Source organism: Danio aesculapii, chromosome 6 (genome assembly GCF_903798145.1).
Source record: "Danio aesculapii chromosome 6, fDanAes4.1, whole genome shotgun sequence".
In the NCBI taxonomy this organism is placed as follows: Eukaryota; Metazoa; Chordata; class Actinopteri; order Cypriniformes; family Danionidae; genus Danio; species Danio aesculapii.
In genome coordinates, this window is record NC_079440.1 from 40,342,486 (window position 1) to 40,360,626 (window position 18,141).

The window sequence follows — 18,141 nt, forward strand, 5'->3', positions numbered from 1 at the left end:
TGCCACAACTAGTGAGATTAATATTAAAACTCATGTACAATATAGGCAAATTAGACTAATTTATTAATGTCTGTAAATCTATTGTTCATTTATTGTTTGAGCATTATATCTACTAAATTTAACAAATTTTGCCAAACTGAGCCATATTGTTCAGAATTCCTGGATCCTTCACGAGAAAGGCCATTAAAACCCATCAACAAGGATATATAATGAGATAATGAAATGTTTAATGTTTGCCATCACAGTTTAATATTGTTATTTCTCATTGTTCCTCATCGGCGACAGAAAGGTGCCTGGTTTTAAACAGTTGTTTCCTCAGCTGGCTCTCAAAGCAGAAATCGCTGTGGGCTTGCAGTTAATTTGTGGTTTAGTAGAAACATCGTCCTTGTCTGTCAAAGCGGCTGTTGTGCAGGATGATGTAGTGGTAATCAAGCTCAAGTTACATTTTCCACATCAAGGTCACTTCCTGCTGGGCTGCAATTGACAGTGGGAAGTTTCTGAAAAACCCAATATCCATACACGCACATTTCTGACACACCTAAATCTCTTGAGGGTGGAACCCATCAAAATGCACTGAAGCCTGCCCCCTATGAATTTACCAGTCTATAAACATCATTTTTTGGGTTTCCATCAGGGCGTTCGGTGATGAATGTTCTCCTGTAGCCAGAGTAATTTATTTAGGCATCCCGAACCACCAGGGGGCTCCCTAAGGGGTGTTTCAATTATTTTTTTGTTGGAGGGTTAGAGGTGCCAGATAGCCCTTCAGGATTTTTTTGGACCACGTACATACGAAGGAGTATGAGACATTTCCAATAAAAGTTAAGAGTATTTCTACTTTTAAAGCTCTCATGAAATTAAAATAATGTTAATTTTAGATGCTAATATCAGTGTTGTTTGTTTTTAAGATATCTAAAGCTAGTTTGTCAGTTCCACCTAAATAAATCAACGGTTTCATTTATTTATTACTCCTCAAATCCTGGCCATTCAAATGCTCTCTAGTGTCTGACATGCTCCGCCCTCTTCAAGACGCTTCAATTTTGATGCGTTTAAGCTCAATCACCCTTTACTGGCAGAGCGGCGATAAAACAAATTGCTATTTGTTGTTTTATAAAAAAAAGGGAGGGGCTAAACAATGTTTCGGTTGAGAATACATTAAACATTGAATAAAAATGCACATTTCATAGCCCTTTACTGGACATTTAATTACGACACATGCATTTCAGTGTCCTTTTTCTTTTCTAAGTGAATATGCATACCTCTGTTGCCTAGCAACTATAATAATAACATTACTTCAAATACGTCTTTCATAACAACAATTGCAGTGTCGTGAAAAAACCTTGCTCTCCAGCATGTGAAGTGAAAGTGAGGTGCGGCCCTTTGAGTGCGGTCTAGTAACTCTTACACATTTATGTCACAGTTGGTGTAGGGTAAGGGAGCGAGGACTCAAATGCAGTAAATAATATGGGTTTATTAATAATAAAAATAAAACAAAAAGGCAACAGACACAACCCTAAGGGGGAAAAACAACTAAAACACAAAAAAACTTGACTGGGCTGGCTGGCAGGGAAGAGCAGGGATGGACACAACTGGACAAGGTAGTGATCAACAACGAACTGGCACAGTGCATCAGACATGGGGAGACAATAGACAGGAGACACATGACATATGACATAAAGAAACAACACAAGCCATGTGCTCACGTGAAAACAGGACTAGAACACGCAGCCAATGAGAGAACTCATTAATCGTGTGTTCACATGAGACACTAAAGCATGTAAACATGAACCACGTGCTAAACATGACACCAACAGAAGACTGAACACAAGACACGAATACACGACAAATAAAAACTCACCATGCACTTACAGATGTAACGTGCATGTTTCATACCAGCGGCAACGAAAACCAACTTGAGTGAGACAGCACGATGCAGACAGAACAAACACAAACACCAGGAAGAGCATGCATCCCAAGCACGCCCAGACCTCGCACACCTACATCAAGTGGGAACGCGCAGGCTGCGAGTGTGGCCACGATGGCGCTCATACAAAGACACACAATGACAGAAAATGAGTGCTCGGCTCGACCTCAGAAAACTCAAGCCGAGCACAACATACAAGACATGACAGGACTAGTGTCTGGACTCTGCTACCAAAACAAGAATTATCAAGACCGAAGTGGCAGAATGGCAGAATAGGATGCCAAAATCAAAAGTCCAAAAATAGAAAACTTAAATTTTACCGTACACCACACTGCTTTTAATGCCAACCACAGATGTCTTTGGCTAACAGCCATCATAAGAGCTGAATGGAGTGAGGACCTAATTAAAAATTACGGTGGCCGAGGAGTGCAAAACAACATTACAAAGTGAGAAACACTTTTACAAAGCTGAAGACAAATTTACATTTTAACCTATCATAAGACACAATTACATAGGAAAAACGATTTTACCAAGGACGAAACAAATTTACATTTTAGAAAAAAATTTACGAGATGCAAAACACTTACAAGTCCTGAAACAAATGTACAATTACAGATTCCTTACTGAAAGGGAATGTAGCACACAATGGAAGTGACATGGAATGTACCACACACCAGGAGTGACGTGGGGAAAAGTGTTGTTGTTGTTGGTGGTGCGCGGTGGAGTATGGCGTAAATAAAGTTTATGGTGCCTGCACATGGACTACGGTCGAGGGTTGTTTTGCCCGTTTTGTGGCAAACACATGAGCAGGTTAATGCGGTTTTGCTTTACGTGTGGTCAGGGTTTGGAGTTTCTGAATGATGCGGACCAGATGGAAACACCAGACATACTGCATCAATGAGTTTAATATTTTAACGAGGGCCACTCGTATGCTGTAATCATGGACATGATGTCAAGTCTACACGGTGTAAACATCTGCTTGAGGACTCTTAAAAGTAAACTGAATGAAGCCGGTGTTATGGTTTAACTGGTGACCGTTTTAACTGGTGCCCCTTTCCAGATGTAAACTATTCACGTTTGCAGATTGGCAGATTCGTCACATTTTCACAGCAACAAAACAAGCCCATACCAAATAAATATTCTTATTACTTGGTGTCAGTGTCATTGTAAACATTGTTGACTTTAATATTTGTGTGGCAGAACAGTATATAACCAAAATTAATGTAAAGAAATAATTATAATTGACATGTCCTCAACGGGATTCGAACCCAAGTCAAAAGGTTCAGCAGGAGTATCAACTGACCTATCTAATTGAGCTGTTCAGGACTACATGTTGAGTCACAAACGAACTGATATTTTCGGGTGTGTGTTAGATTCCGGGTCACTTCCGATGTGTGCTACATTCCCTTTCCGTAAGGAATCTGTAATTGTAAATTTGTTTGGGACTTGTAAAAGTGTTTTGTGTCTTGTTCATTTTTTTCTCAAATGTAAATTTGTTTAATCCTTGGTAAAATTGTTTTTCCTATGTAATTGTGTCTTATGATAGGTAAAAATGTTTTTTAAAATGTAAATTTGTCTCGAGCTTTGAAAAAGTGTTTCACACTTTGTAATGTTGTTTTGCACTTCACTGGTCACCGTAAAAAATGCTCAAATCTGCAGTTCTCATTTCATATTAGGTAAGTTCACGCTATGCTGAATCATACACATTACTCGTTTTTGCAGCAATGATTTCAGCAAAAAACATGGTTAATTAAACTGCGGACACTAATTGCTTAGAATGAAATGTAAAAATGTAAGTTCACATACCCTGCCGTACAGGTGCAGTTCTCTGTCAGAATGCAGTTGTTTTGCTTGTTGATGATTACCCAGGCCTTGTACATTTCCGTCTTCTTTCCTTGTCTTTCGCTAGGCAGAACCTCGGTTTTTAGCACTACAAAGTTTTGAATCTGGTAAACATGGAACATTATTTATTGCACATGACCGCACAGAACAAAATTGTAGGCATCCAAAGACTTGTAGGCCTTTAACTTCTGTCTTGTAAAATCACTTTGAGTTTCAATGAATGTTGTATATTTCGGGCTGGACGCGCTTGGGAGGTTGCTATCGTAAATAGACCTGTCACAACGAACGCCGCTCACTTTAGCATTAATTTCGCAGAATAACTGCGCTTATCACTGGGTAACAAGCTGTTATAATATGCTGAAAGCATTATGTAAATAATATATAAATATGTAATCAATATATCTTATTTCTAAGACAACAACAAACTCTGTACCGCATCAGATGTCATTCTCTTGCTGTAAATGCTAGCGCTCCCGTTTTTTTTTTCTGCAACCTCAATACGCGCTCATTCTGAATGTTTACAAACCGATAGTTCGCCTACAGGCTGTATTACCAAAAATATTTTTAATAAAAAATGATAAAAGACCGCCAAACTTAATTTTTATATTGCAATAGAAAAAAATATATACTTTGTGACATGTCAATATGTGGGATATATGGTGTAAGCATAAAGAATCTTATGTCAAAAGAAAAAAATATGATTATTTTGCTTACCCCATTGGCAGATTATTTTGCTTGCTTTACAGAAAAACTCACTTAATTTTGGTGTATTGTTTCTCAAAGCATGACAATATTTTTGCTTGTCTAGAAAACGCTTCTTGAATTAAGAATTTTTTGATATTTTGACAAGAAGAAGGCAAAAAAAAAAAAAAAAAATTGAGGAAAAGCGTTTTTTTGCAGTGTAGAAGCCTGTAGCTGATGCACGTGTGTGAAATGCTGGACAGATTCATCCATTCTGATCGGCAGGGAGAGATTGCATCTGCTGTAATTATTGACATGGACGCAGCGGTTTGTGTTATCTCTGTGTTACACGGGCCAGATTTGTTTATATTTGAGAGGGCTTCTGTTTGCGTTGATAACATGCAGATGATGAATGGAGATACAACTTTATGGGCAAAAAATGACACGCACACACACATACACAATTCAATATGCCATTTGCTTATCTGCTGATTGCTTTGTGCATTGATTTGGTACCTGTTTAGCTGGCTCTTAAGTCATTCAAATATGATAAGACTTTTATGGAGATTTCCTGCATTATGAAACACATTTCTGGTTTACACATGTCTGTGTATGTGTGTGTGTCTGAAGACACGGGTTCCTGATGCAATAGAGGTGGGAGTCGATGAAACTCTGGGCTCTCTGTAAATCACAATGATCCAGAACTATATTTAAGCTAGTTCAATCATGTGCTTGTGTAGTGTATATGGGTGAGGCAATGTTTTGTTAAGCTTAAACTATTTTTTATAGTTTTAATTTAATTTAATTTTTTAGCACCAAAATATTACTTTGAAACTTTCTAAATAAATGAGGACAAATTTCTGAATTCTTGTGTATAGATTTAATATTGTATAGAATGTGCATAAATTTGTTTCTTGAGTCTGGTGAAAGCACTACCTTCTCCAGCAGTTGTTTTATTTGTTTATTAAGCTTCAGTCAGCCTCAGGATCTTTAGAGCCTCTGGTATCTGAATGGAATCTCTGCCATATAAATATATGGATGACATTGGGCCAAATAAAATAATTAAAAGCTTAATAAAAAAGCACACTGCTAGAAATTTGCTTTACTAATCCACATCCTCAAAAGATTTTATACTCACCTTGTAAAATATTTTTTTCCAGATCTCAGCATATCAGAAGGAAAACAAACAAAAACAGATCGAAAAGTAATCAACTGTAATAAAAACAATTACACTAAAATAAATATACATAATTATACTACCTGTTACAATTTTATACAAAGTAACTTAAATTTCCAAAGTAATCTTCCTAACACTGCTTAGACGCTTCAGTTAATAGGATGTTACTGATAGGATATTACTGTATTTAATATTTTTTAAAATATAAAATTAAAATGCTATCTTGTACTAATTTAATCATTTAGTCAGATTACAGTTCTCACACATGCATTAGGAACTAGTCAGGTTTGAAAGTGATTTGACACTATACAGTAAAAGAAATTATTTTACTGTCTTTTATTATTATTTTAACTATTAAAACTTTAATTTAATTTAATTTTACAACTGCCAACTCAAAGTTCTAAATTATTAAAACTTATTTTATTTTATTTTATTTTATTTTATTTTATTTTATTTTATTTTATTTTATTTTATTTTATTTTGCAACTGCCAACTCAAAGTTCTAAATTATTAAAACTTATTTTGTTATTTTATTTTATTTTATTTTATTTTATTTTATTTTATTTTATTTTATTTTATTTTATTTTATTTTATTTTATTTTATTTTATTTTATTTTATTTATTTTGCAACTGCCAACTCAAAGTTCTAAATTATTAAAACTTATTTTGTTATTTTATTTTATTTTATTTTATTTTATTTTATTTTATTTTATTTTATTTTATTTTATTTTATTTTATTTTATTTTATTTATTTTGCAACTGCCAACTCAAAGTTCTTAATTATTAAAAAAAATATATATATATATGTTATTTATTTTTATTTATTTTTTTATTTTATTTTATTTTTGGCTCAGTCCCTTTATTAATCTGGGGTCACCAAAGTGGAATGAACCGCCAACTTATCCAGCATATGTTTTACGCAGCAGATGCCCTTCCAGCTGCAACCCATCACTGGGAAACATCTATACATCATTCACACACATACACTACGGACAATTTAGCTTACCCAATTCACCTATCCGCTTGTTAAGTGTCATGTCACACGAAGTGGCTTTTGGGTCCAAGTGCTCTATCAAACTGTATGAGGAGACTTCTCAAATGGCAACAATTAACATTTACAAAGCGATGTAATACTTTTTAAAAATCATGATATATCCATGCCTTATATCTGATAGCCAGAAATGTGATTATTTTTTTATAAATTGTAAAAATTTTGTTATTTGTGATGCAGCAAGACCAGAGACTGTTGTGTACACCATGATTTTATATAAAATTCACTTTAATGTGTGATATGATTAAAAAGTGGTCATAAACGAATATTTTCTCAATTCAAATGAGTGGCGGCTTGGACCCGGGAACAGTACTCCATACGTCACCGATACGTCACAACATAACAAGCGGATACAGCATGTCTTTGGACTTGTGGAGGAAACCCACATGAACACAGGGAGAACATACAAACTCCACACATAAATGTCAACTGACCCAGCCAAGGCTCGAACCAGCGACCATGTTGCTATGAGGCAATCGTGCTACCCACTGCGCCACCGTGACGCCCTTTATTTTATTTTATTTTATTTTATTTTATTTTATTTTATTTTATTTTATTTTATTTTATTTTATTTTATTTTATTTTATTTTATTTTATTTTATTTTATTTTATTTCTGCCAAATCAAAGTTGTAGGCTTTCCATGACCTTGCTAAAACCAGTGAACAACCATTGTCCGCTGCATTCTGGTCAGTCAGTCAGTCAAAACAGAACATCTTGTACTTGTGGCCTCTTTGTTTATTTGTTTGTTTTTCTCTGTCTGTTTGGGCCCCCCATTGGTCTCGACAGGATCACTACAGCAGGGAATTTACCATTTGGTCAGTCAAGCATCCATCTGTGGAGCTCTCTGTGGATCAGACATTTGTGGCTGGGTGGAAGAAGTGTTTCGGGGTCGTTGAGGAGGTGTCTCATACACCCTGAGCATCTCTCTCTCTCTCTCTCTCTCTCTCTCTCTCTCTCTCTCTCTCTCTCTCTCTCTCTCTCTCTCTCTCTCCCTCTTTTTCTCTCTCTCTGGCATCTGCTAGATTGTCACATACACTTCCAGAAATCTCAGCCAATCAGTGCTTCTTCAGGCTTTGGCATTAGTGGACTCTGGTCTGAGTGCAGCCCCAACTGTTCTCTAAGCAGCAAAGATCTTTTGCATAGCGGTTTCTTGGTAAACAGTAGGTATGTTTACAAATGGTAAAACACTATTTCTTTTCCACGTTGAATAGAATACATTTGTTTGCAAGCTGAGAAACCACTTTATGTCTTTTTCCTAGTAAATAAGTTAGTGAGATGAGATTGGTTTACTTGTTAGTGTACAGTAGTTATGTTCACATCACATGTTAAGGCAAAATGATATGACCTTTTGATGGGCATTAATTATAATTATCTTTTTCTTTTCTCAAATAATGTGTTGTCATTGTAGTTTATGTGCACATATAATTTTATTGGATACAAAAAATAAATCAATAAATCAATCACTTTATAGTGTACATTTTTTATTGTAACCCTGGACTAAAGCCAAAAATACATCAAAAAGTATATTTTTATTTTATGCCTAGAATAAAGATCATGTTCTATGAAGATATTTATCAAATTTCTTTCTGTCAATATATCAAAACTATTTTTTATGAGTATGTTTTTTTATTTTATTTTATTTTATATGCATTTCTAAGCATTTAATTTTCATTCATTCATTCATTCATTCATTTTCCTTCTGCTTAGTCCCTTTATTCACTAGAGGTTGCCACAGCGGAATGAACCACCAACTTATCCAGCAAATGTTTTACACACAGGATGCCTTTCCAGCCGCAACCCAGTACTGGGAAACACCCATACACTCTCACATGCACACACATACACTATGGCCAATTTAGTTTATTCAATTCACTTGTAGCACATGTCTTTGGATTGTAAGGAGGAACACCGGAGGAAACCCACATGAACACAGGGAGAATATGCAAACTCCATACAGAAATGCCAGCTGACTAAGCTAGGATTGAACCAGTGATCTTCTTGCTGTGAGGTGACAGTTCTACCCACTGAGCCATCATGCCACCCCATTTGATATTTGTTGCACATATAACTTTATTGGATTCACAAAAATGCAATCATTTGATAGAGTACATTTTTATTGTAACCATAGACCACAAAATGTTGTAGTCTTATTTTAATGTCTTATACTGCCTGGGTAACCATAAATACATTGGAAAATTATGCAGTTTTATTTTAGTTAAAAAAATATTAGACTATTGAATACAGATTGTGTTTCATGTGGATATTTAGTAAATGTCATACTATATATATTAAAACTCACCTTTTTATTAGTAATGTGCATTGCTAAGCACTTCATTTTGACAACATTAAAGGCAATTTTCTCAGTATTTACATCAGATTCTAGATTTTCAAATAGTTGTATTCCAGCCAAAATGGTTCTATCCAAACAAAGTGCACATCAAGGACAGCTAAATGCATTTTTTTAATTACTCTTATGACTGTTTTATGGTCCAGAGTCCCAAATGCAGGTTTCTAGAATTTATGTCAATCTTTCGTTTAATGTTACGCATCCTAAAAAATTAAAGCATCCTAAAATGTCATTATCACATCAAACCTGACTTCAGGACAAAACAAAAGGATCTACACAGAAATATCCCCAAACTCTGCCTGTTGTCGGCAACTGCACTGCTGACAAAGTAATGAGGACTTATGCATCTTCCCTGTATGACAGGGCATTGAGCTCAACAGCACAGGAGGTCCATGAGGAATAAAGCAGAGGAGCACTTTAATGAAACGTTATCGACAGATCCCCACAAGCATGAATGTATCTGAGAGGACATTTTTTTATTTTTAGCAGATTCAGATGTTGGATCTTGGATTTTAGATGCAGAGCATTGAAGAATGATTGCTAAAACATCATTTAATCAAAAGGATGTTGTGATGGAATATATTCGATTAAAGGGGTTATGAAGTGGGAAATCTTGTTTTTTGACATATTAAAGGTCATTTTACTATGAAAACCATCTTGTTAGTTTCAAAACTTTCTTAATAATCTAGAACAACTTATATTGAAGCCAGATTTTGAAAACAGGTCGTGGATGTGCAAATTCATTACATTAAAAATGTGGCTAAACTGGGCGACACAGTGGCTCAGTGGTTAGCACCTCACAGCAAGGTCACTAGTTCGAGTTCGAGCTGGACCAGTTGGCATTTATGTGTGCAGTTTACATGTTCCCCCCCGTGTTTGCATGGGTTTTCTCTTGGTGCTCGGGTTCCTTCCACATGTCCAAAGACATGCGCTATAGGTGAATTGGATGAACTAAATTGGCCGTAGTGTATGAGTGTGTGTTTGTGTGTGTGAATGAGTGTGTGGGTGTTACCCAGAACTGGGTTGCAGCTGGAAGGGCATCCGCTGCGTAAATCATATGCTGGAATAGTTGGCAGTTTATACCGCTGTGGCTACCCTTGATAAATAAGGGACTAAGCCGAAGGAAAATGAATAAATAAATGTGTCTAAACTCTGTCTCCAAAGAAGATGACCAACCTCCGTTTCTACATCACTTCTTGGTTAGCCCCACCCACTGATTAATGATATTTAAATAATGAAAGGTAAACAAAGCTCTACATAGAAATCAAATAATTTAAATGACACCAAAGACAAGAGGATATTGTGCAATGACTTTATTTGATACCAACATTTGGAAAGAGTGGATGAACATTATTTTATTATATCATTTTAAGTTCAAGACCACTTCAGTAAGAACTTGGTCCTTTGTTTACTTCGTTTTACTGTATCCTAGGTTCTTTTGCAAACAATCTACACAGAATTTTCAGAAAGTCTGAAACTACAAGACAATGCTGTGCTGGCTATATTGTAACTGTTTTAATTATGGGGCTGCTATTGCTTCGTCATTTATTATAGATGATATGAACTGAGCGTTTATGCATTTTTAATCTGAATCACATCAGCGTCCTTCTGTGAAGGATGTAGGCTGTCAAACATTCATTTAGAAGTTTACATCAGTGAGCAAGCAGCTGTGATTTGAACTCAGGAAATGTTTTTAATATGCAAAACTGTTAGCCAATCATTTCAGAGGGTGGCTTCTTAAGAGTACAATTTGCCATGTCTGGTAAAACACTGTGTTCTGATGAACAAGGAAAAGAAAATAGCTTATTACTTATAAATTACAGTAGGATGTTTTATTGTAAAAATATTGAGACCATTACACTGTATGTGGACTTAAAAAAGTACAAAATAATAAAAAATGAGACTTTAAAAATGAGAGTTTAAAGAGACAGTTTGCCCAAACCAGTTTATTTCTTTTGCTAAATACATAAATTCTCCTTCGTAAAATTTTTTTTTTACTCTTACATCAGAGAAAACATCTCAAACGACACGCTCCATGATAACTTCCTAGGGCTAGAGTGTCCACATACGTGGACAGCACATTTTAGCTCTTTAGTGGCTATTTGAAATACTTCGAATGTTTTATATTTTGTTACAGACATACAGCACCATCCTGCAACTCTTTTGCAGCATATATGAGTGTCCCAAACACTATTTTAAACTGTCCAATATGGGGAAGAATAATTGTTTTTACTCTTGGATAAAAAAATTTTCTATGTTAAATGTGCATAAAAAAATTCTGGAAAAAGTGTTTTATGTAAATTCGGACCACGAGACCACATATATGGACATCATTTTTCTCTCAAAGTACATCGTATCAAAAGATAATACTTAGATGTTTATTCGAATTAGGTTCTAATAAGCCAATACCAATGAGAAATAAAAAATGCATGCAAAAAATAAATAAATAAATAAACACCTTGGGCCTTAAGAAGTTAAGAGGGGAGTGTATTGTCCCTGGATGTAAAACCTCTTTTGGCCATTCGTCTTTTTCTTATAGAGCCACAAGTCTATGGACTACTTATCCAACAGAATTAATCATATGCACAGACTATGCTAAGATTGAGTCTGTATGCTTTAAATTGGCAATTTTATTTTATTTTAAAATGTATTTTATTATTATTATTTTTTCTTTGATTGATTTTAGGTTTACCTGTCCAGGGACTGCTGGTGTAAAATAGCAACTTTGCTAAAACCTGGCACAATACATCTTTCTTTTTCGAGGTTAATGTATTTTTGTGCATGTCACTTTTAAAATAAAAATTCAATTCAAAAGTAGATATTTTGAAGAATGTGGGTAACCAATTGGACCCCATTGCTTTCTACAATATGAAAAAAAGTACTATGGAAATCAATGGGATCCAGCAACTGTTTGGAAAGAAATGAATACAGATATGGAATAAGTAAATTATGTCTAAATTATGACATATATATTTTTTGATATTTTAGTTTTTTCTATATCTCTCAGGTCTATCAAAATAAAAATAGGCCACATTTAGAAGGCAAAAGAATACTTTTTTAAAAATAAAACTCTTAACGCACACAATAAAAGGGTCATTTCTACTATTCAGTGCCATTCAGTCCCCAAGGCATTATATAGTACAGACTATTTAAAAATGCAATAAATAAATTCCTTAAAGCTTGTCTGATAGGATCATCCAATTTCCACAATAGGACACAATGATAAGTGCTCAAAAATAAATTTAATTTTAAATAATTACTCTAATTTCAGTGCAAGTAGCTGAATTGCCATGTCCCAGGTCATGTATGCTCATGTTCAGTTACAAATATAACTTGGAAAAGTCTTATAAATACTAGACTTTTTATTGATCTTGTATCGTCATATAATACATATCACCAAAATTCTATTTAAAAAAAAGTTATTTAATTGTAAAACATATGCCGGAATAGTTGGCAGTTCATTACACTGTGGCGACCCCTGATAAATAAGGGACTAAGCCGAAGGAAAATGAATGATTAAATGAATGTTGAGGATCAGGGCCGTGCACAGGGGGGTGGCCTGCCCTCAACTTCCCCCAGCCCTCATTGGCTGACCATCACAACCCACTCCCACTTAGCGTGATTTCTGCGATCGCCACCCCCCTCACTTAGCGTAATTTCCGCGACAGCCCCGCCCCCTCACTTAGCATGATTTCCGTGACCGCCCCCCCCCTCCACTTAGCGTTATCCCTCCCCCTACCTAGCTATTTCTGCGACCGTCACCCCCCCACTTAGAGTGATTTCCATGACCGTCACAACCCCCCTTCCCCCATGTAGCGAGAATGAGCACCTGCCCAATTAAAAGTCTGTGCACTGCACTGATGAGGATGTGGCAAAACTACTTTCTTAATGTAATGTCCACTCGGTTACTTTGTGTCCACCCTGTTACTCCTCTCTCCATCCTATTAACTATGTAGTTTTTTCAAATTAATTAAATAAAATCAACATATATTACACATGTTTTTCTGGTTACTTGCATCCAAAGAGCTGACAAAATAGGTCACTTAAAAACAGGACTTAATTGCATTGCAGTCTTTTTTATACTAAATGAAATACATTAAATTTACAATGTGCCATAAATCAGAAGTCTTTTTTTAGTTAATTCTCGTTTAGTAGTACCTTTTAACAAATACTATTGCACGGTAAAGTGAGGGACATTTTAACCTTTAGAAAATGTAAATATTACAGTAACTTTTTTTTTAAACACCTTTTAAAAGATATAAAAATGTTCGGTTACAGGAGGGACATTTGACCTGTGTTACATGTGAAAATTCTGTAAAAAATACTAAACCGTAATATCCTGAGCTGGACCAATATGTTTTTCTTATAGTTTAATAGGTTTTTCTTCAACTGAAATGATAAAATCTTGGAAAGTTTAACATTTTTTCAGAGACGGTTACTTCTCTGAAATGGCACCAAATAGTAGGAATAACCGAAAAATGAAAATCCTTTAAAATGATAGTTTATAATGTACAAAATATCTGGAATGCTGTTAGTGAATGCTCTCAGATGCGAAGGTCTAAAAGCTGGGGCAGTATCTTTTCAAAAATACATGTCTGTCAAAGGTAGATGTATCAATACAAAAGTGTATCCTTTGAAAAGGTGCCCCCACAGTACCTTTATTTCTGAAACTGCAGTGGACGAGACCTTGTCACTCACTTTGCAGCAGCAACAACATGTATACACTAAGAGTGACATAACAAACATTTCAAATCCATTTGTCCTCGATGTCAAAAGAAGCATGAGCACTTGGAGGAGTTGAATGCTACTGTTGAATATTTTTCCCTTGCATTGTATTCCATCCAGTGTAGATAGAATCATTGTTTTATTGTTGTATTGAATTTGTCGTGTCACTCTTTTTCAGTGTAGACACGATGTGAGTTGTTCAAAAAACGAATCTAACTTGCATTTAAATTTTTAATAATAATTGGATTTTGAAAAGGTCTGTTTCAAAAAGAATGATTTGTTCTTGGGATTTTCAACAGAATTTTCATTTTCACTTTCAGCTGCTTTTACTTCAAATCAATGTAGTTTTTCTCACCTTGCACTTGCTTGTCCTTGCTGTCGTTTCAGTCTATTTATCTTTCTCTTTCACTCCTCTTACTGTTTGTTCTTGATCTCCTGTAGAGGTCACTGTACTCCAGTCTTCACGTCTCAGTCTCCATTCACATTTCGTCTCATTCTGGAATCTGAGATTGGACATGTTGATTGCTTACTCACAGTTATTTTTTTATGTTTCTAAATCATGCAAGGCCATATTTGTTTTTTCATTCATGGCTTTGTTTTAAGGGTGGAGGATTTAGTACCGTGAGCTGATTTAGGGAGGTTATACTGCCAAAAAACAGCATCAGGGTTTTTTTCCCCTCTACATGTTCCCCTTTTTTCCATTTCTAAGAAGAATCTCGAAGTCCTGGGTTTTTGCCAAGCCCAAGCTATGCGGGGAGCAGAACTACAACAGGGATGCAATTATCCCGTATTTTGCCAGTTTACAAAAGTCTTTTACAAAATAAAGGAGACTGTGTCTATTCTAACACATTTGGCTAATTTAAGTCTCTGATGCAAAAACTCAGAGACTCATACAATGCAACGGGGCATCTTGCCTACAAGATTCCAATAACCTCTTTTGCACCTTTCCCTTAAATAGGGGAGACCGGTATAGTTGAAACACAGGGAGAGTTGTAACACTACTAATTCCATGAATCAGGGATAAGATAGGGGCCATGTAACATTTTCAGTTTCCTCAGGTTAACTTAACAATCACACATGGAGATTTTCCAGTCAGTCTTGCAATCTTACAACAGAAAATCGAATTCTAAGGTAAGAAAGTAAAAAAATAACAAGATAATTTTGTTTAATTACTCTGCTGTTGTAGATGATGTTGTATGAGTTATATCAGGTCAAACTGAAGTTTCTCTAGTAAAGAATGGTGTATCAACCTCCTGCTAATTTCACAGCACCATGCTAATACAGCAAGCTAAACAATGGGTGACAGTGGTGGGGTAGGTTGAAACACGTGTTTTGAAAGAATACAAACACTTACACACACATACATATGAATATGCACACACAGACATGAGCACACAAACGCACTTGTGCATGCAGAAACACGCACAATATGCACATACACTTCCAATATTCACATAAATTGTATTGTTGCAGTCATTTATTTACAATAAATCTGTTGTTGTGGCATATCACTTGTAGTACCCTTAGTTTTCGTGCATTTTGTCTACATGTTACTTACCCCAGTATGTGTTACAACCTACCCCAGTAGTAGGGTAGGTTGTAACAAAGGACCACTTTGTATTTGTCATCATCTCACAAAGTCTTTGATATAGAAATTTAAATAGTTGACATTTGTAGTAGACAAATGTGGGTTTTTTGCCTAAAACTTTCAGTCTTGTAGCTAAAAGAAAGGTAGTTTTAGGTGCTAAAGGAAAAATTGTGTTACTATCATCCCGGGTCTCCCCTACTCAACTCAGAACAAACAACCATAAATTCAAGACAACAAAAGCTTCATAAAGGCTCTTGCATGGTAGTGAGTTTGAGGTGTGAACCTTTTGCTCTGGGGTGAAGCATCTTGCACAGATCTTATCAAAGCTCCAAACCAGATCAACGTATACAAGTGAAATTCTGAAATATTACAGTGAAATTGACACCATTTTACCAATCACACAGAGACATTTAAAATGACACCAAACATGAATATAGATCTACAAGATACACATTCTATGTGGAGTCCTTACAATGGCGAAACAAAATGGCCTCTCTGGGGAATAACGGTCCATCAGAGGAAGTGCCGTTATTCACAACAAAAAAAAATCAAATAACTACATCCTCCACCTATAAATTAACTAATTAACTGTGATGTCACACTGCAAGGCCATCGAAAGGTAAGAAAAGTAAAGACAGGGTAACAATTCGTAACAATTATTTTTATTATAATTATTTTTTATTATAATTTTTTGTAGGATTTTAAACTAGATTTTCAAAATCAGCATACAGAAATGTTTATGACTTTGTATTTTGCCTCAGTAGCCTTGTGAAAGTTTCCCTCTTGTGTGCAAGCAACCCTCCGTTTGGCTCTGCTTGTAAATTATCTTGTATGTACAAAAGCCATTGTAAAAACAAGCAGCAATACCTCACTACAATGGGTTACACAGCAGCCGTATATTGAGAGATAAGTCGTCGGATTAGATTTCAGGCCGCACGGATCTATTTTACACATCTCTATCAGTGGTGCCATTTGAAAATGTAATGCCATCTGGTTATGATGAGAGACGGGATGGATGAACAGGCAAGGAAATATCATCCAAAGCTAGAATTTTAGTGCTGCTAGCTCTTGTAGACGTGAATGAAAATTAATAAATAGTCGAGAGCGTTTTAAGAGGATTTATACCACATGCAGGTGCTCATTTAAATCTTATATAAGTGTTAAAATGCATCAAGATGCAAGCATTAAAACTGCTGGATATGATTCTGTTGATGAAATGTAATCAAGGCCTACATCCACATTATATGGAGTGCCAGTAAAGTGGATGCGATCTCTACTTAGCGCTTAGAATAGATTTCATGGAATGCCGCAGCAAATTAATTGCATAAGTTGCTTTTAAAAAGGGTGAAAATTAACCCGCCCCCTTTTTTCCTCCAGGGGATTGACTTTGCGGCCTTTACGGGTTACATGTTCCTGGGAATCTGCCTAGTGCTGCTGACCTCGTTTCCCTTTTTGAGGATGCTGTTCTGGAATAAGAAACTTTACAACAAGGAGTCAAGTGAAATCGTGGGTGAGTATTCATTTATTCTGCTCTGATCCTACGCACCAGATTTCTCCCAAACCAGAAGATATCCTCAGGAGAGCTTGCGAAGCACTTGGATTTCCTCTTTTTAGGATTCAAACTTTTTTTGTTCTGACATGTGTGGTGGAAAATGTATTCATAATCCAATTTGACCTAGATCTTAAAGAATGAGAAATCATTTGTAAAAAAACAATTGAGTGGTTGCAGGCACACTTGACCTTCTGCAGTTCTTCCTATTTGAGAATGTGAATGGGTGTCGTACAGCATTCTCTGCTATTTACACCAAATCTCATATCCTATCCAAAGCTCCTTACATTTGGCTTTTGAACCCTTGTGACTAGGATAGGGACGGCCTACCCTTTCGTGGATGATTACAACCTCAGCAATACATAAATTTTTCATCCGCCCCTCCTTCTATGATCACATTGATGCGTTTAGTCTCTTTGTACCCTTCAGGCTGTTTTTCCTGATATTTCCATTATTCTTATCGGATGAGCCTGTGCTGAAAGCCTTAACGGGTCTGTATTAAATACATAAATCCTGTCGTAGATGACCCCTCTCAAGACCTAGACTTGCAGTATGTACTGCTCTCGGACAGGACATTACCCTTATCTTTTCTCTCTATTCTCCTCTTTTTTCTCTCTCCTCTTATTATTATTATTTTTGTTTTTTAAGGGGTCAAGCTGTCTGCTTACTGTACCTTGGCTTTTTTAGCTCCTGCTGGTAGATGTTGTAACTACAGCATCTGCCAAAGCACCCTTTTCTAGCTAAAAGGCTCATCGAATTGATCAAATTGATTTTAAAGTTGTCCAAGTTCTCCAAAAAAAGTTCCCTTTTACCTAAAGGTTTTAAGTTTAAGTACTAAAGTAAAAAATAAAACCCAGAATAAAATCAGTTATATCATCAGGCGGTTCATTCCGCTGTGGCGACCCCAGATTAATAAATCGGACTAAGCCGAAAAGAAAATGAATGAATATCATCATATACTGTATAAATAAAAAGATAACACTTGAAGATAATTGTCCATTACTTAATGTTAGTTAATGCATTTACTAACATGAACAAACTATTAGTAATACATTTATTATGATATTTATTAATCTTTAATAACATAAGTTAACTTAAGTTTGATAACATAAGTTAAATTACTTAAATGTAATTTAAGTTAAAAAATGCTACTTCATGTTAGTTCATGTTTACTCAGGGTGCATTACATAATGTTAAAAAGCTTATTAGATGGATATTAAGGATGGATTGGTTAATGTTAAACTATGATTAATAATTTC

General features: G+C 35.5%; 1 protein-coding gene across 1 annotated transcript in view; it reads left to right on the forward strand.

The window, feature by feature from the left end:
* The window catches only part of oca2 (oculocutaneous albinism II), a 171,519-nt gene that overhangs the window by 59,404 nt on the left and 93,974 nt on the right, over positions 1 to 18,141 (forward strand). Inside the window, exon 15 of the mRNA XM_056460168.1 lies at positions 16,711 to 16,843. Coding sequence (XP_056316143.1) covers positions 16,711 to 16,843 — 133 coding nt within the window. The remainder of the gene's footprint in view (positions 1 to 16,710; positions 16,844 to 18,141) is intronic.